At 34.2% G+C, this 25,770-nt stretch overlaps 5 protein-coding genes across 5 annotated transcripts; 4 read left to right on the top strand and 1 right to left on the bottom strand.

Moving 5' to 3' along the window:
- The first annotated feature begins 1,927 nt into the window (after window positions 1–1,927).
- On the top strand, window positions 1,928–9,382 carry ABCC4 (multidrug resistance-associated protein 4). Its single transcript, XM_012227351.4, has 12 exons — window positions 1,928–2,101; window positions 3,169–5,338; window positions 5,499–5,819; window positions 5,950–6,036; window positions 6,130–6,756; window positions 6,863–7,027; window positions 7,218–7,512; window positions 7,627–7,841; window positions 8,094–8,399; window positions 8,488–8,551; window positions 8,637–8,876; window positions 8,957–9,382. The coding sequence occupies exons 2-12, from the start codon at window positions 3,233–3,235 to the stop codon at window positions 9,055–9,057; spliced, it is 4,527 nt and encodes a 1,508-aa protein (XP_012082741.1). The 5' UTR covers window positions 1,928–2,101; window positions 3,169–3,232; the 3' UTR covers window positions 9,058–9,382.
- A 550-nt stretch (window positions 9,383–9,932) lies between these two features.
- On the top strand, window positions 9,933–11,530 carry LOC105642510 (nucleolar-like protein). Its single transcript, XM_012227352.4, has 3 exons — window positions 9,933–10,422; window positions 11,027–11,148; window positions 11,247–11,530. The coding sequence occupies exons 1-3, from the start codon at window positions 10,089–10,091 to the stop codon at window positions 11,358–11,360; spliced, it is 570 nt and encodes a 189-aa protein (XP_012082742.1). The 5' UTR covers window positions 9,933–10,088; the 3' UTR covers window positions 11,361–11,530.
- Window positions 11,531–11,615: 85 nt separating this feature from the next.
- Window positions 11,616–14,702, bottom strand: NLA (SPX (SYG1/Pho81/XPR1) domain-containing protein). The gene is made up of 6 exons (XM_012227354.4): window positions 14,285–14,702; window positions 13,241–13,485; window positions 12,855–13,115; window positions 12,278–12,415; window positions 12,043–12,101; window positions 11,616–11,955 (listed from the first exon to the last, which is right to left on the bottom strand). The coding sequence occupies exons 1-6, from the start codon at window positions 14,457–14,459 to the stop codon at window positions 11,850–11,852; spliced, it is 984 nt and encodes a 327-aa protein (XP_012082744.1). The 5' UTR covers window positions 14,460–14,702; the 3' UTR covers window positions 11,616–11,849.
- A 2,799-nt stretch (window positions 14,703–17,501) lies between these two features.
- LOC105642512 (Adenine nucleotide alpha hydrolases-like superfamily protein) lies at window positions 17,502–19,814 on the top strand. Its single transcript, XM_012227355.3, has 4 exons — window positions 17,502–17,836; window positions 17,916–18,010; window positions 18,961–19,082; window positions 19,343–19,814. The coding sequence occupies exons 1-4, from the start codon at window positions 17,656–17,658 to the stop codon at window positions 19,428–19,430; spliced, it is 486 nt and encodes a 161-aa protein (XP_012082745.1). The 5' UTR covers window positions 17,502–17,655; the 3' UTR covers window positions 19,431–19,814.
- Window positions 19,815–20,723: 909 nt separating this feature from the next.
- On the top strand, window positions 20,724–25,725 carry RFI2 (RING/U-box superfamily protein). Its single transcript, XM_012227363.3, has 6 exons — window positions 20,724–21,103; window positions 21,861–22,033; window positions 23,262–23,320; window positions 24,267–24,292; window positions 24,383–24,761; window positions 25,049–25,725. Exons 1-6 carry the CDS (start codon window positions 20,854–20,856, stop codon window positions 25,476–25,478), a joined length of 1,317 nt encoding a protein of 438 aa, XP_012082753.1. The 5' UTR covers window positions 20,724–20,853; the 3' UTR covers window positions 25,479–25,725.
- The last annotated feature ends 45 nt before the right edge of the window (window positions 25,726–25,770 follow it).

The raw sequence follows: 25,770 nt of genomic DNA on the forward strand, positions 1-25,770 counted from the left end.
ATTGCACGTAATGATACGGCGCGTTATGTTTTTCTCTCAGTATTGCCATAGTCTCTCACAGCCACAGCCTTCATTCATTGGGTCAATCAGCTTATTTTCGTTCCAATATTCTCCTTTGGAGATCAATATTTTCAAAATAATAGTAATTTATTTGTAAAAATGTTTTGTTTGAAAAAACAATTTCAAAAAATTTATAAGACTACAAAATTTATTTTTTTGATTATTTTAAACAATAAAATTCAAGTAAAATTTATCACTTCAACATTAATTTATGTGAAGTACATTTTATTGAAATGAATTATATTAACCAAAATAAAATGAAACTTTTGTATAGAAATTTTTTATTGCTTGATTATGTAATTATATAGAAACTCATAATTGTTTTCAAAAAAAAAAAAAAAAAAAAAGAAACTCATAATTATTTATGGGTCAACTGGAGATTGGTAAATAATAATTTTTATTGAAAAAAGATGCGAGGGGCCGCGGTGTAGACGTGGCAACTCCGGCTACACGATTCTCTATCTCACTCATATAGGGACTCAATCTTACTATATTAGGCAATGCGATAAGGCGCGCTAGGTTTTTCTCCTCTTAAAAAAGATTTTAAAACTTTTTTTTTTTTAAATTCTTATTACTATCTATTTTGATAATTTTCGAGTTTTCACAATAATCAATAAAATAATTGAACAATATCAATTATAGGAAAATTAAAAGTAATTCATATTCAGTGAAAAATATCTAAATAACTGTAAAATTAAAATAAAATAGCTAATAGTCCATTTTTTTTATTTGTCCTAAAATATAGTCCACTTTCATTTTTTCATTGTAATTAATTTTTAAATTGTCTACTATACTCTTATTAAATTATTTTATTTTTAATATCCCTCATTAATTATTAGTTACTATTTCAATAATTATGTGTTATTTAAAATGTGCATAATAGAAAAGTTATATAAATAAATTTATCTTTTAAATGTAATTTTTAATTTATGTGAAAATAAAAATTAGATTATTTTTTAGGACGGAGATAATATTATTTTAATTTTATAAAAGTTTCATTTAAGTGGAATAAAAAAAATTAAAAATGTCAAAATTAACTAAACAGAAATTGTATTAGCGTGTTAGCTGTCTCTTTGCGCGAACCTAACAAGTTTGCCTTCACTTTCATTAATTGAATCAATTTGTTCAAACAATGCATTGACCAATCAACTTAGAATATTCCTATTAGTTGAATAAGTTAAAACTTGCCAATCAAATACAGATTGATTAAATTTTTTTACTTCTTATAGTTGTATGAGAAGAAAAAAAACATTGTTTTAAAAATAAATAATTGAATTATTTCTCATCAATTTCTAAAATAATTAATATTTATTTAATAGAGATATCAAACAATAGAAACAAAATTGAAAAAAAATATTATGTTTTCAAATTTTTAAAATAACAAATGAAGCAGCATAAAATAATTATTTTAAATGATATTTACAGTGGGATGGTGGTAAAAAAAAGGTATTAATTAGAAAAAAAAATGTTAATGTATTGTTTTTTAAAATTAAATGATTAGGTTTAATAAAAAAAAGTTAGATTTATTTGTAATAAACACGTGTAATTAAGTTATTAAAATTTAAAAGTGCAATGTATTTGGTGTAGGATGCACACGACACGTTGGATGCGTTTGATCTAGCGAGTGCCTCTCACGCGAGACTGTAGGGGAGTTGGATTAAATTACTCATCCAATATTACGGACATTGATTGACAAGCCGCCAAGCTTTTTAATTCACACACAATAATCAAATCAAAATTTCAAAATAAATAATTCGAGAAACGAAGGAACACGTAAAAACAGACAACTCTGTAATTTTTATTTCTATTTGTGATCCTATTGATGTACCTATCTATATATGTCCGTGTTTGTTTCTGTGGCACATAAAAGATTTTCTTTTCTCCATATATATCTTCCTGGAGAAAGGAAAAGCTGTTTCTTCTGTCCCTATATCTACTGCCATGTGAAACTTCATTAACCTCTCCATTATACTGCACCTCGCTCTCTTCCTCTTCTCTAGCTTCGAGCCAAACTTCCGTATTTATTGGTCCGGCGGTGGAGGTAAGTGAAGTTAACGGCGGTGCATATGCTTCTGCTTCCTTTTTCTTTTTCTGTTTTATTTTATTTCTGGATATTAACTGGAACAGAAATGTTTCAGTACGAGCAAAAGTTGTCTGTGCTTATTCTCTGGTTTTAAGTATAATCATTTTCTAAGAATTGTTATCGTTTTTGTTGTTTTGGTATCTTTTTCTGTTTTTTTCTTTAGCTGTTTATAGCATTTTGCTGTTTATCTTTTTTTTTTTTTTTTTTTTTGTCTCTAATTAACATGCCTATTTTTTGTGTCCTGTTGTTAATTAAAGAAATAGTTTCTGGGTTGTTTTCAGCCTCTCTAATTCTAGAACAAAATAACAATATATATGCCTAACTTACCCTGGTCCAGAGGATTTTCTATATGTATATAGATAGATTATTTATATTCATATTTATATTTTCTCGTTTTATTTTGAAAATTATACACAATCCCTACTCTGCAATTGCAATAGTTTTTCACTTCATGTTTTTCGTTGACCCAAAAGACTCATTTCGTTGACCTGATGATATAGAATATTGACTTTTTAATAATTTTTTCATATTTTTTAGCTCATCGATATGTTAAATACTCTTGGAAGTGGAAATCCGTGACTTGAGAGTGTTTAAAGATTTAATAGAACAATAATTTTGTATTACTTTCTCTTATAGCTTTCTGTCTCCTGATTTCCGGGTGTTTAAAAGCTTGTGAAAATGCTTGAAAATGAAAGGTTCAATTATTTCTGCCATTTTTTTTGCTCACAATATGCATGTGATTGTCATTTGCCCTTTTAATGGGGCCATCCGCCATCCCGTTGGGTTTAGTGCTTTTTCCCTTTTCTCTGTGGATTTTTGTTTATTTTTCTTTAGATATTATCTTATCAATGAGTTAATATCAGGCTATAATTTTCTCCTTTCTACGATTATAATGGCTCCATGCTTTTTCATTATAACCTGGTGGTCCATTTCGTTTTAATGATCAGAGTATTTATCACGTCCCGTTACAGAATTAATGTTCATAGAAATATTTTATTTATTTGTTTTGGGTTTAAATTTTACAGAGAGCGCGAGGAAGGAGATTGATCAGTGCAAGAACAGTGATTTTTTGTTAAATTTTTATAAAAAATGTCTTCTTCTCCGCCATGGATCACCTCTCTTTCTTGCTCGAGCTCTGTGGTAGAAGCTTCTGGGGAAAAATACCTTCCATTGATATTTCAATGGCTAAGATTCATTTTCCTCTCTCCTTGTCCTCAAAGAGTTCTACTATCCTCAGCTGACCTTCTGTTATTGCTTGTTCTTCTTGTTTTCGCGCTTCACAAGCTCCTTTCAAGATTCACTTCTACTGGCCAATCCAGCTCTGACATTAACAAGCCTCTCATTAGACACAACAGGGTTCATATTATTCAAACTACAATCTGGTTTAAGCTCTGTTTGGTTGTGACAGTACTTTTGGCATTTGGTTATACTGTTACGTGCATTCTTGCATTCGGTGTAACCACGCAATTGCCATGGAAACTAGTTAACGGGTTTTTTTGGTTGGTTCAAGCAATAACTCAAGCAGTAATTGCAATCTTGATAATTCATGAGAAAAGATTTCAAGCTATCACGCATCCATTTTCTCTTAGAATTTTCTGGGTTGCAAATTTTATTATAATTAGTTTTTTTATGTCATCTGGGATTATTCGTTTAGTGTCTCAAGAGACAAATCTAATATTAGATGATATTGTTACGATAGCAGCTTTTCCTTTGTCCATTGTCCTTTTTTCTGTTGCCATTAAAGGGTCAACTGGGATTATAGTAAGCGGAGAATCTGAACCATTACTACTAAATGATGACGAAGACAAATCATATGAAGCTCCTTTGGGTAAATTAAATGCAAGTGGATATGCTTCAGCGTCAAAATTTTCTAAGACCTTTTGGCTTTGGATGAATCCTTTGTTGAGTAAAGGGTATAAATCTCCTCTAAAGTTAGATGATGTTCCAACTCTTTCACCAGAACACAGAGCAGAAAGAATGTCTAATCTTTTTGCTTCTAATTGGCCTAAACCTCATGAAAAATCAAAGCATCCAGTTAGGACTACATTGTTGAGATGTTTTTGGAGGGAAATTGCGTTCACTGCTTTTCTTGCAATCGTTAGGCTGTGTGTAATGTATGTTGGGCCTATTCTGATTCAAAGTTTCGTGGATTATACTGCTGGCGAAAGAAGCTCCCCTTATGAAGGATGCTACCTTGTCCTTATTTTGCTTGCTGCAAAATTTGTTGAGGTTCTAAGTACTCATCAATTTAACTTCAACTCTCAAAAACTTGGAATGCTCATTCGTTCTACTCTTGTCACTTCTTTATACAAGAAGGGGCTAAGATTATCATGTTCTGCTCGCCAAGCGCATGGAGTTGGACAGATTGTGAATTACATGGCAGTTGATGCACAGCAACTCTCTGATATGATGTTACAGTTACATTCTATATGGTTGATGCCATTGCAAGTTACTGTTGCATTAGTCCTCTTATATAATGCCCTTGGAATCTCAGTTATTGCTGCTCTAATTGGAATTGCTGGTGTTATTGTGTTTGCTGTCTTTGGAACTAAAAGAAACAATAGATTCCAATTCAATCTGATGATAAACCGTGATTCCAGAATGAAAGCAACAAATGAGATGCTTAATTATATGCGTGTGATTAAGTTTCAGGCATGGGAAGAACACTTCAATAAGAGAATACAAAATTTTCGAGAATCTGAATTTAGTTGGCTTTCCAAGTTTATGTATTCGATTTCTGGCAACATTATTGTCATGTGGTGCACACCATTACTAATATCAACCGTCACATTTGGTGTGGCACTTTTGTTAGGAGTGCCACTTGATGCAGGGACAGTATTTACAACCACATCTATCTTTAAAATCTTGCAAGAACCTATTAGGACTTTTCCACAATCTCTGATTTCACTTTCCCAAGCAATGATATCTCTTGAAAGATTGGATAAGTACATGTTGAGTAAGGAATTGGAGGAGCATTCAGTGGAAAGAGTGGAGGGTTGTAATGGTAGAATTGCTGTGGAGGTTAAAGATGGAGCATTTAGCTGGGATGATGAAAAAAGTGACAATGAGGTTTTAAAAAATATAAATGTTGAAATCAAGAAAGGGGAGCTTACTGCTATTGTTGGGACTGTCGGTTCTGGGAAATCCTCTCTTCTTGCTTCAATTCTTGGTGAGATGCACAAGATATCCGGAAAGGTATGGTTCACGAAGCCAAAAATCACGAAACTTGACCTTTTCTTATATCTCTGGTTTAGGTGTTCTTCATTAGTGTAATGGAAATTAAATGAAGCTGTTGAATATTTTTAGTTACTTCCGTGTTTTGTTTTTATGAAGTTGTTTTCTATTCCTTCAATAGGTCAGGGTTTGTGGAACAACTGCCTATGTTGCTCAAACATCATGGATTCAAAATGGAACAATTCAAGAGAACATCTTATTTGGTTTGCCAATGGACACAGAAAAATACAAAGAAATTATCAGGGTATGTTGCTTGGATAAAGACTTGGAAATGATGGATTATGGAGATCAAACTGAGATTGGAGAGCGTGGTATTAACCTCAGCGGAGGGCAGAAGCAGCGGATACAGCTTGCCAGAGCTGTTTATCAGGATTCCGATATTTACCTTCTTGATGATGTTTTCAGTGCTGTTGATGCACATACTGGGTCTGATATATTTAAGGTAACATATGTAGTGTATTTACTTGCGTTCAAGTTTGAATATTCCATGGAAGTGAAATTTGTAGTTTCTGTATAATTCATGCTGGCAAATTGGACAGGCAACTAAATATATATATACATTTCATTTTCAGCAATGCGTCCGAGGAGCATTGAAGGGGAAGACTATCTTGCTTGTAACGCACCAAGTTGACTTCTTGCATAATGTTGATCTTATCATGGTAAGTGCCTTTATTTGGCTCTTTCTCTCCTTCATACACAAACACATATATTTATGAATTTGTAATTTCTGACAAGAGGTTTCTTGATGCCAGGTCATGCGTGATGGAATGATAGTACAGTCAGGAAAGTACAATGATCTAATGGCATCTGGCTTGGATTTTGGTGCACTAGTGGCTGCTCATGAAACTGCTATGGAACTTGTAGAAGCTGGTACCACCATGACTGGTGAAACTTCTCCTAAGCCACCAATGTCTCCTCAAGCCCCCTTCAATCATGAAGCCAATGGTGAAAACAGACATGTAGATCAACCTGCATCACATAAAGGAACAGCAAAACTCATTGAGGAAGAAGAAAGAGAAACTGGTAGAGTAGGCCTGAATGTGTATAAGCAATACTGCACCGCAGCTTTTGGATGGTGGGGGGTTACAACGGCATTGTTATTGTCCTTAATATGGCAAGCATCACTAATGGCTGGTGATTATTGGTTGGCATATGAAACTTCAAGTGAACGGTCTTCATTTTTCAATCCTTCTCGCTTCATTTCTGTCTATGCAATTATTGCAGCTGCTTCATTGGTGCTGTTAACAATGAGAGCCTTTTTCACAACAGTTATGGGGCTTAGGACAGCCCAAATTTTCTTTACTGGTATTCTTTATAGTATCTTGCACGCTCCCATGTCATTTTTTGACACCACACCATCAGGAAGAATTTTAAGTCGGGTAAATATAAAAAGACTTGATCCTTGTACTTCATTTTGTATTGCTTGTCGGTTGAAGATGCTCAGGCTGATGACAATTTTTTCTATTTTTCTCTGTTTCTTTTCAGGCATCATCTGATCAATCTAATGTTGACCTCTTCATTCCTTTCGTTTTGAGCATTACAGTTGCCATGTACATAACACTGCTCAGCATTATCATTATTACATGTCAATATGCTTGGCCAACGGTGTTCTTATTAATTCCACTTGGTTGGCTCAACATCTGGTACAGGGTATGAAGTTTATATTTCTTCTCTGCTATTTCATATTAAGGAAAGATAGCTCATAAATAAGTGGATCTTCACATGATCTTCTAGACCATAATTGTTTGTGATTTTCTTTATTTGACCGAAAGCAAAGTCCTATATATATTGGAAATTATTTGCCAAGTTAGCGATGATTTCTTCATTTCTTGTGTTGTAGGGATACTTTCTTGCAACATCTCGAGAATTAACTCGCCTTGACTCAATTACCAAAGCTCCTATTATTCATCACTTCTCAGAAAGCATCTCAGGAGTCATGACAATTCGTTCTTTCAGAAAGCAAGATAGTTTCGCTCAGGAAAATGTTAACAGAGTTAATGCCAACCTGCGCATGGACTTTCACAACAATGGATCAAATGAGTGGTTGGGTTTCCGTCTGGAACTTATTGGGAGCTTTATCCTCTGCATGTCTGCTATGTTCTTGATTGTGCTACCTAGCAGTATTATAAGGCCAGGTATCTACATATGCAACACTTCTCAGACATTTGGCTCTTCAAATATGTAACTTCTTTTCAATTTGGTTCCTCTAAATTTTTTTAATAAGACTAACTGACTTTTTAATAATGTAGAGAATGTTGGATTATCTCTTTCGTACGGATTGTCCCTCAATGGTGTGCTATTTTGGGCCATATACATGAGTTGCTTCGTGGAAAATCGGATGGTTTCTGTTGAAAGAATTAAGCAATTCACAAACATTCCATCTGAGGCAGCATGGGAGATAAAAGACCGGATTCTTCCCTCAAACTGGCCTACCCATGGCAATGTTGATCTCAGAGACTTACAGGTAAATGGTCAGAGTTGTTTTGATTAAAGCTTGAAAACAAAAATTAGTCCATTTCAGATTGTGTTCTTAGAGGTGGATTCATTTACCATGTCTATTGCTAATCCTTCTTTCAAGTAATGCAAACAAATTACTGCAGAACATTATACATGCATTCTAGAGCAGATGAATATCATTAACAATATTGCAAGTAGTGTCTTCATTTAAATAGCCTCTTCTAACCAATAACACAAATTTTGAACTTCTGGCTAACAGGTCAAATATCGTCCGAACACTCCTCTGGTTCTCAAAGGTATTACTCTCAGCATTTATGGAGGAGAGAAGATTGGTGTTGTTGGACGTACAGGAAGTGGAAAGTCAACTTTGATCCAAGTCTTCTTTAGGCTTGTGGAACCTACAGGAGGGAAAATAATCATTGATGGCATAGACATTTGCATGCTGGGACTCCATGATTTAAGATCTCGGTTTGGGATAATTCCTCAAGAACCAGTCCTTTTTGAAGGAACAGTTAGGAGCAACATTGACCCCATCGGACAGCATTCAGATGAAGAGATATGGAAAGTAAGCATCCCATTACTCTTCTAGATTCCTTTGTCATTATTTTCCTTTGTAATTTTCCTTTATTTGAAAACTCTATTTCATTTTATAGAGTCTTGAACGCTGCCAACTCAAGGATGTAGTAGCTGCAAAACCTGAAAAACTTGATGCTCCAGGTATTTTAAAAGTTTTCTCTTCTTTGCCCTGAGCATTTAAATATAAACTGAAAGCTAATGAAATATTATTACTGGAATCTCACAGTGGTTGACAATGGAGAAAATTGGAGCGTGGGTCAAAGGCAGCTTTTATGTCTGGGGAGAGTTATGCTAAAGCGGAGCCGCCTATTGTTTATGGATGAGGCAACTGCTTCAGTTGATTCAAAAACTGACGGTGTAATTCAGAAGATTATCCGAGAGGACTTTGCAGCTTGTACAATTATCAGCATTGCTCACAGAATACCCACAGTCATGGACTGTGATAGAGTTTTAGTTATAGATGCAGGTACGTAAATTTACCTGTTTCTGTAACTTAGCTAAAATTTTTATTGCTTTTCTGATGCTGATCACCTTTTATTCATGCAGGACGGGCGAAAGAATTTGATAAACCGTCTCGTTTACTTGAGAAGCCATCGCTTTTCGGGGCTCTAGTTCAGGAGTATGCCAACCGTTCAGCTGGAATATGATAAGCCATTTTCAGCTGCTAATCTTGGTAAAAGAAAAATAATTATGAAGATCACAGCTTGCAGAAGATATTATTAGTCTACTAGTCAGTTCAGAAAGAGGCTTTCTTATTTTACCCAAAAAGAGAACTAAAAGCCTCTTTCTTTTACACGATGTAATACAAATTGTATCTAGATTTTTACTTGATAGAAAGAATTCCATGGTTGAAATTTAGAAGAAAGATTAGTGTTATTAACCGTATATGCGAGCGGAACTCTTCGTTCTTTCTGATCTATCAGAAAAATCGATTTTCTGATTTGCCTCCAATGATAAGTTTTTTATTCTGGATCTTCTTCTTGCATTGCCTGGAAGAATTTCTTAGCTAAAAGCATAAAAACCTTCAATTACATCATTTAACATTCACCATTCATTAACATGATTAAAACGAAATTTTAAATGGTTTGATATTACAATTTAAACAAGATTTGAGTCATTGTATTGGCTCAACTGCCCTTATTTCTTGCTCCAATTCTTGCTCCAAGTCTTTTGATCTTAATTCTAACGAGCACAAACTAATATGGTTTAAGTATTTGATTTTTTGTTTTGGTCTTAACCATTTGTTATCCGAAACTCATTAACCCGATTAATCTGAATTCAAGTCGGATAATTTCAAAAAAGGAGTGCAAAGCGAGCTCTTACTAAATGTTTAAAAGCACTATATACCGCACAAACAAATATAGTTTAAATATTGATATACTCTGATTTTAAATACAGTCAGTTTACTAGTAAATTTTTTGAAGATGGAAACGTTTACTCTGTCAGCGGAAAAGATTCCCTGCGGCATGTTTCGCATTTTAACCCCTCTACGGTCCTTTGTGGCATGTTTAGCATTTTAACCCCTCTACGGTCCTTTGCTCCACCGTTTTGAAACGAGACAGCCAAAGCGCAGCGCACTGTCTAGCGTGAATCCCTCCTTTACCAAAAACCCTTGAGAAACCCTAAAATGTTTTAATTCGCCCTAAACACAGAAAACAAACAGCCAAACAAGGGAGACATGGGAAGGTCAAGAAGGAAATACAAGGAATCAAGGCATAAGGTTAAGGTGGGTCTCCCCAAGAAGAATCCAGGCGTGTTCAAGCCAGCGTTCAATATCCCTCCAAAGCTTCGTTCTCTCTCCGATGCCGATCGCTCCAAATGGGACGACAAGGCTAGCGTTATTCAAAACTATAAAGCGTTCGGCTTCGTTTCTAACCCTAACTTGCTTGGCGTCCGATCTCGCACTTCTCATATCATTGAGACCGAATCGCTTCAAGTGCCTCCGCCTCCGTCCGAGGTTGCTATAGATGAGTACGAAACCATCGATTCTGGCAGCGAACTCGAGGAAGATGGTCGGTGGCTTTCTTCTTGTCTGAGCTATGAATTTAATTTTTAGTTGTGAATCAAATTGATGATTTATTTTTCTAACTGGGTAATTCAATTTTGTTATTGTTTCCCTTTTGTTGCGAGTCTGTCTAGTTGGAGTTCAATTCCTATACGTAAAACTCAGAAAGTGAATAAGTCGTTTAGGCCTATAAATTTAGTTGATTGTTGTTCTATGGAATCTAAGCAACTGCAGGATAGAGCAGTAGAGTTTTCATATGCTTGGTTTTTGACCATTTGCATCAGCATTTGAACTCTGAACTTCAAACATGCTCGTTTTCTTATTGCTTGCCCAGCAGAATATTTGTATTACAAACTAATATGTTCGTTGTTTTTTTTTTTTTTTTGAACAATTTCCCTTCAGCTTTCTGGTTTCTTCTATGTCAGTTAAATTATAGGCATTCAACAGTAGGTTGTTTACCATCTCCTCTGTTAATTATGCAAAATTAGAGTGGAGTTTGTTGGTGTAATGGTCATGTTGGTGTTTGAAAGTTGGAAAAAAAAAAATTTGCGCTGTCAATCTGGGCATCCCTTGATAAGCACATGAAACGTTTTGTTTGTTTGGCTGTGCAGATCTGAAATCAGCCCTTGGGAAGAAGCGGAAGGATGGTAAAAGTGCTCCTCTACAGCCTTTGACCACCATGCAACGGGTTCATATTGGTCGGCTAGTTGAGAAATATGGAGATAACTACCAGGCCAGTTTGGGGTTTCTTTTTCAGTATTATTTTATATTAGCGACATTTCTTTTCTGGTGCCTGTTGGACTAAACTTAACCCTTTTTCTTGTTTTACAGGCTATGTTCATGGACACAAAATTAAATGTGATGCAGCATCCGGTTGCAACTCTGGAGAAATTGTGCAAAAGATATCACACATACAAAGATAAGAACCCCTTGATTTTGGCTTGATTGAAGATGAATTTGGTTTCCAGGATGATTTTGTAGAACTGTGAATGTATGATGTGGTACTTTCTAAGCCCCTGGATGGTTTGTTTTCAGTTCTGTACGTTTTCTCAGATTGAAGTTAGCATATGTAAAATATAATTCTCTCTGATGAGCCCAGTTAAATCTTCTTTTTATTTTTTTTCCCCTCTTTTTTCTGTGTCATTTTAATCATTATTCTTATTATTTTGGTCTTTCAATTCATTGATACTGGAAACTGTATTCGCAGCAGAAACACAACATTCCATTTTCTGTCCCAATTTTTGCGTCTAAACATTTATACATAAACAACTACATATAAAATTTTTGCCAAGTCAAGCACCTTGCCAAAGAGCATAACATCCACACAATTTAAATCAATCCTGTCGTAAAAAAGAGTAAGAGGGAGAATTTTATGGCAAGATCTGCAAAATGTTATTAGATTTAATCTAGTTTCTAGCTGAAGTATTTACTATTCTACACACCCATGAATGCTCGACACTGAAATTCCCAGTGCTCCTTTGCCTGTCGAATCCTCTCTGTCCTTTCCAATTGCAACCGTTCCTCCCAATATTCAGGGCAACTGTTCATGCATGCATTCCAGGACAGTCAGGAACTAGTAAAAGGAAACTTGCATCAAAGTATATTAATAATAATAAGAAAAGAATACCTCTGGCTCAGTAAAATATTAAGCTCTTCCAGGTGTACAGCGCCTTCATAAACTCTAGCCTACAATCAGGAAGGGAAAGCAATCATTTCAAGCCAGGAAAGACGACTATCCATAGCTCTGATTAAAGAAACAAAGGATAACACAGTTTAAGTTAAAAGCTGTGTACATATGAAGAGATTCATCGTATATTTATCATAAGAGCAAAAATAGTATTGCAAAGAAAATATCAACTAACCTCTCGGCATAAAGGGCATTTTTCTTTAGGCTCTGCTGCCTTTAGTCCGTCAATTATGGTCACTTTAGCAGCGGAGCAGGCACACAGATAGCAGAATATATGGCCACATGTGAGAGAAACTGGATCAAACACTGTGTCCTGTCACCAAAAGAAAGATCAAATCATTCAGGGCCCTATATAATAACAAAAGTAATATGCATTTTGTTCTAGTTTTGAAATTATTCATCTATTACTAAAGAAGAGACCTGATGCTGGATATGGCATGTCTGGCTGCATATTGATTATTGTTCTTCCTACTTCACCGTAGAATGACAAATCATGTTAAAAGAAAGATCAATCTAAATGAATAGGAGCAGCCTCGGCAAGTCTGTATTTGTACCATTTTCCGTAAATTTATTATCCTTTAAACAGAAGTCAATAAATTCTTCTAATTTTCCTTATAGACAATCAGATAACTCTTCAATCCAATTCCACCGTTCCTTCATGTGGTTCACCGTTACTTTTTTGGTGTAATAAGTGCATAAACATGGCATAGATTAGAATACATATCTTAGAAAAATGAAACAAAGGAGCTTACCAAGCATATTGAACAAGTCAAATCAACATCAAGTTTGACAGAATCAAAAAGCTCGCAAGAGAGTGATGGTTTGCCATCATCATCAAATGTTAGTGAGCACCCCTCGAACAAGGCAGGGGCCTTATTATTTGACTTGACCTTAGTTTCCCTTAAATTGATGTGGAAAGCCATAAGCTCACAAAGCCATGGAGACTGAAGAATCTCAATGTGCATACTTTGGGCTTGTGACCTGAAGGCCTGTCCTTGGTTCGAGTAATGAACCTGTAGCCAAGAAGAAATAGATACATCAAGCACCATAATCCAAAGAATAACAGTATATCTAGTTGTTTTATTTTTTCCTGATTCAACAATGACATGGATTTTACCATAAAGATGAACATATATACCTTATCATATTTCTTTAGAATTTTTCGTACTGCAATCGCATTTATAAGTGCATAGGTAACTAGATCCTTGCCTTCTTGCATCAAAGCAACATGATTTCCCTGCAATTTTCCTTTGAACCATATAAAGTATTTTCTAAAGCCGGAAGCAAGGTGCAGCTCGAGCAATTTCTGGGCTCGATCATTGAAACAACCAACCACTGCAGACATTTCCTTGAGAAGGGAAGGGAAGAAGGTTCCATCACACACTGCATATGAACCTCAATTAGAAAAAGGAATTTAAGACATGAAAAAAACAATAAAAATTATAACTACATAGATGCAGCTTGCTTTCAGAGTTATCATGACATTATTTTTAATAGGAATTATCCTGACAGGAATTTGTCTTGCCAAAAGCTTTTTGATGACCTCAACATTTTTCTAAATTCTAATGCACCAAAATATCAAAAGTCTATTGTAAGAGAATCAAGGAGAAGATATAACAAGAAAACTTTAAAGATGCTATTAATCTGTTTTCCAAAGAAGTTTAAGCAATTATAAATGAAATTAATTATAAGAAGCTTTTTTCTCATTAGTTCTAGTTCAAAGTTTCTTATAGAGTATCAAGATTCTGCTTCTACTTTTCACAGACTGTAAAAAACTCCAACCAAATAGAATTGAGTCAATTGACACCATTACAATTTCATACTTCTAGAAATTCTATAAGTTCTTCAAACTAATTAATAATTACATTGATCCAAACAGGGAATTAATTACATTTACATGCATCAATTGGGAGCTCAACTATAAACCCAATAATTATGTTATCCAAATTATCAGCAAGAATCCTTCTGTGGAACAAGAAATTTCTGAGTAAGTATCAGGATTTTATTCAAGCAAAGCAAAGCAAACCATAGAACAAAACTTTACTCTGTTCTTGATAATAAAAAAAATCCAACAAAAAGGAATAGCTCAAGAATCAACAAAGCAAAACAAAGCCAAATCAATATTTAAAAAAAAAAAAAAAGAAAAGAAACAAAGAAACAAAGAAAAATGACAGACATGCACCTGGACAGTGATGAGGACAGTGTTGGGCATCAGGAGAAGACCCATCAAGATCTTGATGGGATTCAAAATCTGTCCTGCATTTTTTCAAAATCTTCTTAAGCTTCTTGAAACCAACCCCAGGTAGTTCTTTCTCTTGGCCTTGCATGTACTCTTGATATTTCTTGCAAAATTTCATCTTTTCTCATGAATCAATCAATCCCTTACCTTCAATTCTATTAAAATCTCAAGAACATTAACCCTCAGCGAACCAGGTCTATGTAATCTAATAATAAATTAAACCAATAACTAAAAAGAAAAATATTCCTTAGCTAACGGAGGGATTATGTTGCTCTCTCTTTCTTGAATATTAACGGTTTTGGGTTTCCTTGATAGACTACATTATATAGGACAAAATCCAGGGGGTGGTGGCTACAGAAACAATCTAACGTCTCGGAATTTTCTCCTACATCGTATCCGTCGGATGCCTTTTTATTGCCTTTTAAGATATATACAACAAAGTCCTTAAAATTTGACGGAAATTATTATTTCATCCTTATTATTTCAAAAGATACCGATTAGTCCATTTAGTCATGTCAACTTGTCACAATCTGACGTGTAATACAAGTTAATGTTTGGCAAGTGGAGCCATTTGGGATCGTTAAAAAAATGGGCAAATAATGAATTATGGGTTTACAAATATAATTATAGTTTTTCACCTATGTTTATTTACAAGTAATAGAGGGGTTGAAGAGTGATAAAAGGTAAAAATATAATTCAAATAATAAAATATGTTACATTTAGAGGACTATTTTTAAAAAATTAAAAGTTCAATTTCCAGAAACCACTTATAAGGAGAAAAATATTTCGAAATTCATTCAAATTACTAAAAGGGTAAGTAACATCTCAGACTCTCAGTGTCCCCATTAAGCCCATTAATGCCAATACCTTTTTTATTTTTTCTTTTCATCAATCTCATAAAAGGGAAAGCAAGCATGAAATTTGACGTCAGACGTATTGATTCCATCAAATAGGACCAAAAGAACATGGCTTGTGCGTGAAATAATCGTGTTAAAGGTTAGTTTCTTTTCTTTACTTTTTTTATTTTTTTATTTTTTTTATAAGCGGATATAAACACACGTCATCATGTATGAGAACGAATTATTTTATTATTAAATTATACTTTAAAATTAATTAAATATGATTTGAATTTTTTTATTTATACAAAAAATATGATTCACAATATTATTCGTTTTATTAAATCTACAATAAGAAAAAAAACGTAATTTTAAATAAAATATAAACAGTACTTTATTTAAAACTCAATTATTTATTTTATTTAATGGTGAAATAACATACATAATGACACTTCTCATGCTTCTTCTTCTTTTTTTTTTTTTTTTTTTTTTTTTTTTTTCTCAATTCCATTTGTCATATTCATTTTGAAGAGAACATCCACGTCAGGCTTTAGAGATATGCTTGACGCTTTATGTGACTTGTAGGTGAAGGTGAAAAAGCATTCTCATCTCACCCTTCGTTTTTGGGTCGCAAGTTCACAGCTAAGCAACAGATGGTCAGATATATCCTCTTTGATTTTTTCCAGATTTATGGCAAACAAACGGAAATGGTCGCTTGTCGTTTACGAAAATAACGTCTCCAACACCTTTTCAAGCTTCCATTTAATAATCCAATTTCCATATATATATACATATCATCATTTTTTTTTCCTTAGTAGGAACTTACTATATTGACCTAGTTCAGGAAAAAAGCATTCATTGGCCATATTTTCTTTTCTAATGTAGATTATATTATAGAATAATTAACTATGTGTATCATATGAATTCTACACCTAAGGCAAAAAAAATTAATTAAGTTGTTTAATTTTTATTTGGATGAAAATATTTTTTGAAATATTGAAAAAAAAATTATATTTCATTTATTTTTCACTCGGATCCTTGTATTTTGAATCTTTATAGTTTGAAAAGACAATAGCGGAGAAAAATGAGAATATCTCACTCTTTTTTATTAAATTATCCAAATGTATCAAATTAATTAAAAAACTTTAAACATTTTTTAAATACTTCATTATTTTTAAGTAAGGATAATTGCCATAATAACATTTTCTTTTCTATAAAATTTTATCTTTTCTAAAAAGGTAAAATAAGTTTACTTTCTTTCCTGTTTATTGATTGGTTGATGTCTTGATGATGCATACCGTGAGCTCACATTGCTATCTTTTTTTTTTTTAAAAAAAAATAATAATCATAATCATACTTTGCAATAGAGTATAAATTACAATAATTTGACTTCATAATATATTTTGGGGAGGTAATGGGTGGTTGAGATGAATCCATTTAGAAAGTGTATAACGCTATTTCGATTTCAAATTTCATCAATGAGAAGCATATATATGGAGGCAGAGCTATCACTTTTTAGTGGACTTTTTTTGAGTGCAGGAGGCACTTTATATGAATTGTTATACCACTCAAGCACAACTAACACCTTTCAAATTAAATTAATTAACCTTTTTCTCTAATTGTTTAAAATGACACTATTTTATTTCAACACCATTAACTTTATAGATTAACAATATTATATATAATTATCAAGTAAACTTTAACTCACTTGATTAATTAACTCTGAGGTGGTTTAATATTCCAGATTAAACCATATATCGAGAGTATGTGTGTCTTTTTCTAACAACAATCATTTCAAGGCAATTGTTGAGTTAGACGAGAGTTGCAACTTGCAAGCAATTTTAGGACAATCATTAGCTTTAGAGAGACAATGGTTTTAGCCCATTGATTTTGTGGTTTTGGTTTTGAAATAGCTTGTAAAGATCGGTTCCGGATTAGGCTTTCCAACCAATGCTATGGATTTATTTGTTTCTAGACGGCACGTGTTTGATGTGTGATTTAATATGTGAACGGTGAACCGCTGCTTCCATATTAGGCACTCTTGGGCCCGTTAGAAATAAAATGGTAATTGGGCCAACACCAATCTATGTTCCAAATACTGCTTTGGCCCAAAAGTTTATGGCCCTAACAAATTAAGATTCTAATTTCTAAACAGCGTGCAGATTCTTCGTAAATTAATCCAACAACGACGTCGTTTCTTCTGAAAAAAAAACCTTCCTTTCCTGATATGCATCAAATCTTAATCAACCAATAACTCCGCACTTGGATTCTCTCCATCTGTCTGCACGCACGAATAAAGGGGACTTTCTGTCTGTCTGTATATGATTCCATTTCTAGTTCCTTCCTCGCTTCTCCTGCTTAAATCTTGCTCCACAAGCCAAGTACAGTTCAAATTTGCTTCCTCCATTTCTACGCCATCCGGAGAGCAGCAGAACCAGAGACGCTACACGTTCACCGTACACGGTACACGTAACTTAAATGGCGACCGTTGAGAAGCAGGTGATGGTGGTTGGGGTCGATGATAGCGAACATAGCATGTACGCTTTGGGCTGGACAGTGGATCATTTCTTCGTTCCTTTCGGTTCTAATTCTCCTTTCAAACTCGTCGTAGTCCACGCCAAACCTTCTGCCGCCTCAGCCGTCGGTCTCGCCGGACCTGGTATTTTTCCATTTATATTTGTGTGCTTGTGTATTGGATTGGTTGAGCTTGTAAACTGGATATATTTTAATTTGTTTAGGGGCTGCTGAGGTTTTGCCTTATGTGGATTCGGATTTGAAGAGGATAGCAGCAAGAGTTATTGAGCGGGCTAAGGAAATCTGCGCCAGTAAATCGGTAATTTATTGTTTTGCTTGCTTAAATTATCCATTATCCTGCAATGAGATGCTGGAATTTATCTTGAATTTGGCAAAAATTTTGAGGCTCATGTATCTGTAGTCAAAATAGAAATTTTAAGTGCTGAACTCATTTTTAATAGTATTTCCAAAATGAGGAAATTGCCGATGATTTTTCTTCTTCTAGTTGGAGACTATGGGACAGAGGGATATGCAATTTCTTTGCGCGAGAATCATATACCGAAGAACCTGTCCAACCTATAGAAGATCACTTGCAACTTCTTAGAGCTGTGGTGTGACTCGAAGTGCATTTGCTTCACACCCAAAATGAAAATACAACCACTTATAATCTCAAAGTTCCTGATCATAGTGCATTTAATTTTCTGGCAGAAAATACTATTAAAATCCTACAATTTCACTAATTCAGCTTATGGACACTATATTTTTTATTTAATGCACATTTCAATCATTGTTTTGCCTGCGTTTGTGCCTATATTAGTACCTTGCGACTTTGACAACTTTGAATACAGACAGTTGCTTTTAAGTTCTAGCGTTCTAATAATGAAACTTATGTTGCAGAGCTGTAATTTTTCAATTAGAAATGTAAATAAGCGTATCCGCTAAAATAGGATTGGCATGTATTTGGTCATTAGTCATTACATCGAAACCACATATTTAAGTTTATCATCTAGGGTTTAGAAATAGAAAATTATCTTAAAAGTGCTCGGATCCTGATTATCCGCTCCAGATAAGGTTTACAATTATGTTTGCCAAGAGGACAGTAACTAACTCAGGACATGGAGGAAGCATCTGTTCATGCTTCTCGTTGCATTGATTTTTTTCATCTGGAGATATCCAAGTATGAATTTTGACTTTGTAGTTTTGTACATGTCTTGTCTCAATCAGCTGTACTTGGCAATATCTTTCCTGATTATTTCAGCTTCTTTGCAGGTGAATGATGTCATATATGAAGTTGGAGAAGGTGATGCTAGGAACGTCCTCTGTGAGGCTGTAGAAAAACACCATGCTTCTATACTGGCTGTGGGTAGTCATGGTTATGGCGCTATCAAAAGGTACTATCCAATCTCTGCATTTATAAGTTGTAGATATGGAAAGCGTTCTAATATGCTTGGTGTAATATGTAATTTATGTATTTTCAAATTTTAAAGCTGTTTTATTAATGCTTAACTTAGATTTGCACAAGAAATTTCTTATGGCTACTAGATTAGATTGCCAGCTGAAATTGTCAAAAGTCACATGAGATGCTGGCAAACATGTACAATCCCACACTAGGTCTTTGTCAGTCTCTTTACATTATATATTTATCTTGCAGGGCGGTTTTAGGCAGCGTGAGTGACTACTGTTCTCATCATGCTCACTGCAGTGTGATGATTGTGAAGAAGCCTAAGATCAAACACTGAGATTGCTTTCTTCTTCCCTAATTATCATCCATAGCAGTAATTCATCATGGAATTTAAATAATGGTGCACCCTGTCCGTGCCAGAATCATGTATTTCATAATTTCTGCAACTCTTTTGTGCATTCAAGTACTTGTATGTAGTATATATATGAATCTGTGTTATATATATTATCTGGAGGCTGGAGAAGGAAGATTGATCATCCCAGAGTCTTTTATCTTTTGTGAACCAAAGGTCAAAAAGGGTAATGAGTGATTACTTGCAAAGAGGGAAGTTGTTGGGAGGGTTAGAATCCAAACTCCTAGTGCAAGGCGAATACTTGTTTTAATGGCAGATTAATAATTGTGTGTGTATATATTTATCAATATTCAAGATTATTCTTTATCAGTGATGTTTAAGTTTGGTAGTTGAACAGATTTTTTTTTTTTTTAATTTTTTTAGGCAAGAAAAAAAAAAATGAAATATTGATTATGTAATATGTAAACGTGAAGAAAATGTTAAAAGAATTTAAGTACCTTATTAAAAATTTATTTTGTGTATTGTTATTAATTTGATCAGAATGGATTTGGAAATAAAGCATTTTATATATTGTAATTGATTTTAACTAGTTTAGTATTAAAACTTAATTTTTTTTTCCAATTTCTGTTCGTAATATATTTTCCAAATTATTCATCACAATAGTCCATAGTTTTGATAACAATTATTTTTAATTTTATAAATACCTAAAATTTGGGAACCATGATTACATGAATACAAGAAATTTAATACTTCACAAATGGTGTTATGGAAGCTGACGCAAATAATAATTATGTTTTTTTTTTTTTTAAATATAAAGATGAATCACTACAAGAAACATGCATTTTGAATAAAAGAAACAGTGAAGTACTAAAGAAAACAAAATCAGATAAAAGTGAAATAAAGAAATTCTAAAAAATAAAAAATCATTGGATACGCTTTTACACTTTGTTATTATGCACTAAAAAAACTAAAATATTATAAAGTCACCTGAAAATATAAAAAATAAAAATTCACATGCATTGAATGAGATGATGCGTATAATTAAACCGAATACACCGTCTTTTATTTATTTATTATTCGAGAAAGAAATTAAAAATACACTGTCTTTAGTTGTTAGTAGTAGTTGTTCGTTATTGGCAACTGAGAGCTTGTTATCTTAAAAATAAAAAATAAAAAAAGATAATTCGAAATACGGTGTACCAAAGGTCCGAACCACGTAATCTGACAGGTCGGACAGAGGAACCGAAGGACAAAAACAAAAAAAAAAAAGGCGGAACGCTTAGATAGATTTCCATGCGCTCACAAAAACAGGAAATAAGAGAGAGAGAGTTGTTCAGATTTGTCGCTTTATTGCAATTTTCCGAATTTCCTTTTTATTTATTGGTGGATACTGGGAAGGGACGAGGACATGGTGGGCTCAACAAAAGCCACTACTGATCCTCATCATCAACAACAATTTCTTCATCATCGTCATCATCAACTCATGGACGGTGACGCCGATGATCATCATAACCAGCTTCACCAACAACATGATGGTGGTGCCGATGAGGACGAGCCTTCCTCTTCTGGTGTTTCTTGCTCGATTTGTCTTGATACGGTGTCGGATAATGGTGGCAGATCCAGGGCTAAGCTCCAATGTGGCCATGAATTCCATCTAGGTATATCCTAATTTTTGTTTTTTTCCTTATTTTTTAAATAATTTTTAAGGCTTTAAGTACTTAGGTTTGGAGGTTTATTGTTCGCGTTGACCCTATCAGAGAGCGTTTGACGATGGCATTTTAATGCAGGTTTTGGTTCTGTGATTTGGAAGCTTAATTGTGGGTTTTTCAAATAAAGATAAAGTAGATAATGTATTTTGTTGATCAACTAATGTTATATCTGTAAAGCGCAGGAGATTATAGATCGTCACATAGACAATCAATTAATTCAAAACTCTATTAATGAATATGCACGAACATGTTTGGGTTTGGAATGGATTCTCTCTCCCGGAAATCTTTTGGTGTTGCATGTCACAAAAGGATTCCCATGTCGTTGGCACTAAATGCTTTTTTTTTTTTTTTTTTTTTTTTTTTTTTGGAGAAGGGCCTATTTATTGAACCCCGTTTATAATTGCCTTCTGGTATACCAAATGAGCTAACCCCGTTTGGAATTTGTGTTGAGCTAAACAGAAATGCTCCAGTCTGTTCAATTCTCAGCTGGATATATAAATTTGATAACTAGTTAAACTTTATAATTCTAGAAAATGAAAATGACTTACTTTGCTTGTCTTTATCATGCTAGCTTATATGGAGGACATAAAATAGTTACGTTCTTCAGGCACTTATGGTATTTACTTCAGAAATTGTATATGCCAAGATCAAGATTATGATGCAAAATATTTGGTCATCATTATAATCTAATTTTTTTGCAATGCAGATTGCATTGGTTCAGCCTTTAATATGAAAGGGGCAATGCAATGCCCAAATTGCAGAAAAGTAGAGAAAGGCCAATGGCTTTATGCAAATGGTTCTACTCGTACTTTACATGATATGAGCATGGATGATTGGTTTCCTGATGATGACTTCTATGATCTAAGTTATTCTGGAACGGTAGGATTGTCTCCAGTACTTTACAGTTTGTCCTTTAGAAAACATGTTGTTCAGTTTTAGGAATTTGCTTTAGGCATATGTTGAACATTGCTACAGCATCATGATGGTTTTGCACTTCTGCAATTAAAATGTTACCTTCTTTTTTCATATGAGGAAGAATATGAGAATTATATCCATTTTTCACATTAAAAGCTCTATGCATTTTTGCACTTCTTCATGCAGAAAATGCCCTGCTCTTAGGCTTTAAAAGTTAAAACTATGAATTTGAAAAAAAAATGGAAAACTTAAGCTTTGTGACATAACAACTCATAAGAGAATAAAGGTTTTATAAAAATCATGAACACAATGAATCATAAGAACATAAAGTTTTTATGCCATTGTAGTGGAGATTTTAAATGCCGGAGCCCTGATATGAGGGGCAGGCTATTCATCAAGAATTCATTCCTCTTCTTCCCCAGCAAATTATCAACAGCTTCTCTGCTTTTCTATATTTTGAAGCCAAATATCATGCTGACCGTAGTACTAATGGTGTGAAAACTAGAAACATGGGTGTTGCTTAGATGGAAGGCTTTATGATAAATTTGAATGTTGCATAACTTTCTCAAGGTTTGAGTTGGCATCTTAGAGTAACCTGTATTTCGGTGATGACCTTCTTGTCTTTCTTTCAAGATGTCATTACAACAAAATTCGCCAATAATTAATAAAAATTTCATTCTGTAGAATATATATTGGATTCATTACAAAACAATGTATGTTGAGCCAGGTCTCATACCTGAGGTCCCTAGTGGAGTATAATCCAAAATAGATTGGGTTAGGCTGAGTCTTGTCAGGCTTGTGAATCTCAACATTATTTTTAACTGGTAAAGTGCTTTCAGCACTCTGGTTTAACTTAGAATTTTGTGATAAGCTTTGAGGTTTTGTTAATGAACTCTAACTTGTTGTTTTCACTTTTTTGAGGTTTTGGATATGTACTTCCTATTTTGATTTATCTCTATATCTAATGTAATTTGGTATCTCAAGCATCGTCTTAAAGGATAATCTAGATGCCATGTTGTTTGAGGTATGTTTTAGATTGTACCTTATCAATGAGAGCTTGAAACGAAATAGAACAAATGGATGATGGAAATGTGCTTGAGGAAGTAGTTGCTGGTTATACCAAGACTTCCTAAAGATGTGCATGATTTTAATCATTCATATCTCCTAATAATCTTCTGATTGTCTCTTTCAGCCATATAGAATTCACTGGTGTCCATTTGGTGAATTGGCACAAGTTGGTTCATCTTTTGAGTAAGTAACAAAATCTCCCTCTGGTTTTCTTTGTCTTATTCATTATGGCTTGTGTTGCAATCTTCTCCCTAGATTAGCACCACTTATTTCGGTAGCTTGCTTGTTTTTATTGTCATGCATTTTTCTTTGTTTGGAAACTTGAGTACCATTTGCAGTTTTAGCATGTGGAACCATTTGGTTTCTCATTAGTTTTTCAAACAGGGTACAACTGTTCAAATACCCGAAAATAACTACAATTACATTTATCGTTTAATAGTAAATGAGGACATAATTATCAATTTCTAGTAATAATATTTTCCTACTTTTCAAAAAAAAAAAAAAAAAAAAAAAAAATCTTTCTTTTAAAATTTTGTCCTTTCCACACAAACTGATTTTCTTTCCTTCAGTGTATCCAAATACAAGGGTGGAAAATAACTATGGAAAAAAGTCTCGACAATTCGTTATTATTTTCCTTCCTCTCCTTTCTAAAAAAAAGTATTAATGTATAGGATTGCAGTCAGTTTATGGATGCTACTAGGTTGTGAAAGAGTGAGGCTGGACCATGTTCATTAGGGGCTAAGATTTCTCAAATCTCGTGTTTAGAGAACTGATGTATTGCACTCAGGCAACAAAAGACTAACTTGTTTACTGGGAATTTGAATATAGAGCAGTTTTTGTGTATGGAGTTGCTCTGAGTTTGTTATTAATTGGATTATTTCATTGCTTTATTATTTTTTTAGGGTTAATTTTCATATCTCTTGGCTATTGCTCTAGCCTTCTTGTGGACTATGGTCTCTTGTTCTCTTTTATGATGGCTAAATAAGAACATAACAGTAGTATGAGAATGAAACCATTTTCTTAGCTTAAGAATGTTCTTATCATTTCTTATGCCTGAAAACCTTGGCCAGTTTCTGTAATAATAACATATTTGTTGCTTTGCTGATGAATAATTCTTTTGTAATTCCAGGGAAGTAGAATCTCCATCAAACAACTGTAAGTTTTATGTTATTAATTGATTTCCTATGAAAAATCCGAAGGTGCCCATGGGAGTATAAGATGAGAGTGAATTTTCTTCATATGTAGATCATGACTTGAGGGGCCACCATTCGATATATGCTGAACACACTGCTGCATCATCGGTGGCTCATTCTTATGTTGCATATGTTGGACCAATTCCTCCCAACTCATCAAGGTCTAATGGTAGCATTGATGATCCTAACTTCAATCATCACTGGAATGGCTTATCTGGACGTCACGAGATCTTCAGTGCCCATGCTTTTCCTGCCATCAATATTCAATACCAGAGTTGGGGCCGCCGTTCCCCTCCTTTCTCTGTATCTAGTAGCCACGCAAATGGTGTTGACCCTGCTTCTGTTCCTCTGACGTTCAGAGCTTCTAATGGTGAATCAGATACAAGAATGCGACCCACATCTTTTCCACATCCAATTCCATTTGGTCATGGGTAAGCAGTGTCTGATATTAATTGTGATATTTCCTTTCCCTTGTCCAAAATAAGAGTTGGTTTCTTTTATTTTAAGAAATACATGGTTACTTCATTAACATTCTCAATTGTCAGTCTGTCGTCCATTGCCAAACATTTTTCAATGGTGCCTGTTTTGACATCCAGCAAGTGAATGAATATGTTACAATAAATGATTACAGAAGTGAAATAATGCATGTTTTGTCGACCTTATTTTGTCATCAAGAGTGCATAAGACTAATGATGCTGTCTGCATCTACTCTTAATAGGTCTGGTTCTTCAGCTGGCAGCTCATTTGTATCGTCTATTTTTCCTCGGCATCCAGGCAGCGGTGCTAGGACCCATGAAAGGATCCAGATTGCCCATGCTTTTCAACACCGTCAACATTCTGGCAGTCCACCTGGTATTCCACCACCCATTGTTCATGGTGTCAGGAGATTTGATGGTCCGAGGGGCTTGCACACAGTAGTGCCAGCACCCCCTCAACATGATCATAGTGGCTTCTTAATTATTCCTCCAAGTTCATCAGGCCAGAATCTACAAGAACCAGAAAATCATTTTCATGCATGGGAAAGAGAGCAGTTACCTCATCTACAACACGTGTCATCTGATAGGGACTCGGGTTGGGGATCATTTCATCAGAGCAATGGCGGTCCCAATCCAGGCAACAGATCTAGCAGCTTTTGGCATAGGCACTGATCGCAGAGGAACTGATGTTGAGTGTGGTTGCAGAAGCTTATTATGGAATTTATCCCATTTATTGGAAACATTAATTATATGCAATCAAATGACAAACAAAGTTATGTCACAATCGGAACTGTTCTCATTTTTGTAAATTTGATGAAATTTGCATCATCACGTGGTTTTCTGAAACTGTAAAGTTATTTTCTGAATCATGTGACTGTATGAGGAGTCTATTTAGTTCATTATTTTGGAAAACTTTTCACTTCTGTTGTTTTTAGTTTAAACCATAGTTGAACTTTCAAGAGCA

The sequence above is a fragment of the Jatropha curcas genome, chromosome 5 (genome assembly GCF_041381405.1).
Source record: "Jatropha curcas cultivar XTBG-Jc1 chromosome 5, XTBG_Jcur_1.0, whole genome shotgun sequence".
Classification (NCBI taxonomy): domain Eukaryota; kingdom Viridiplantae; phylum Streptophyta; class Magnoliopsida; order Malpighiales; family Euphorbiaceae; genus Jatropha; species Jatropha curcas.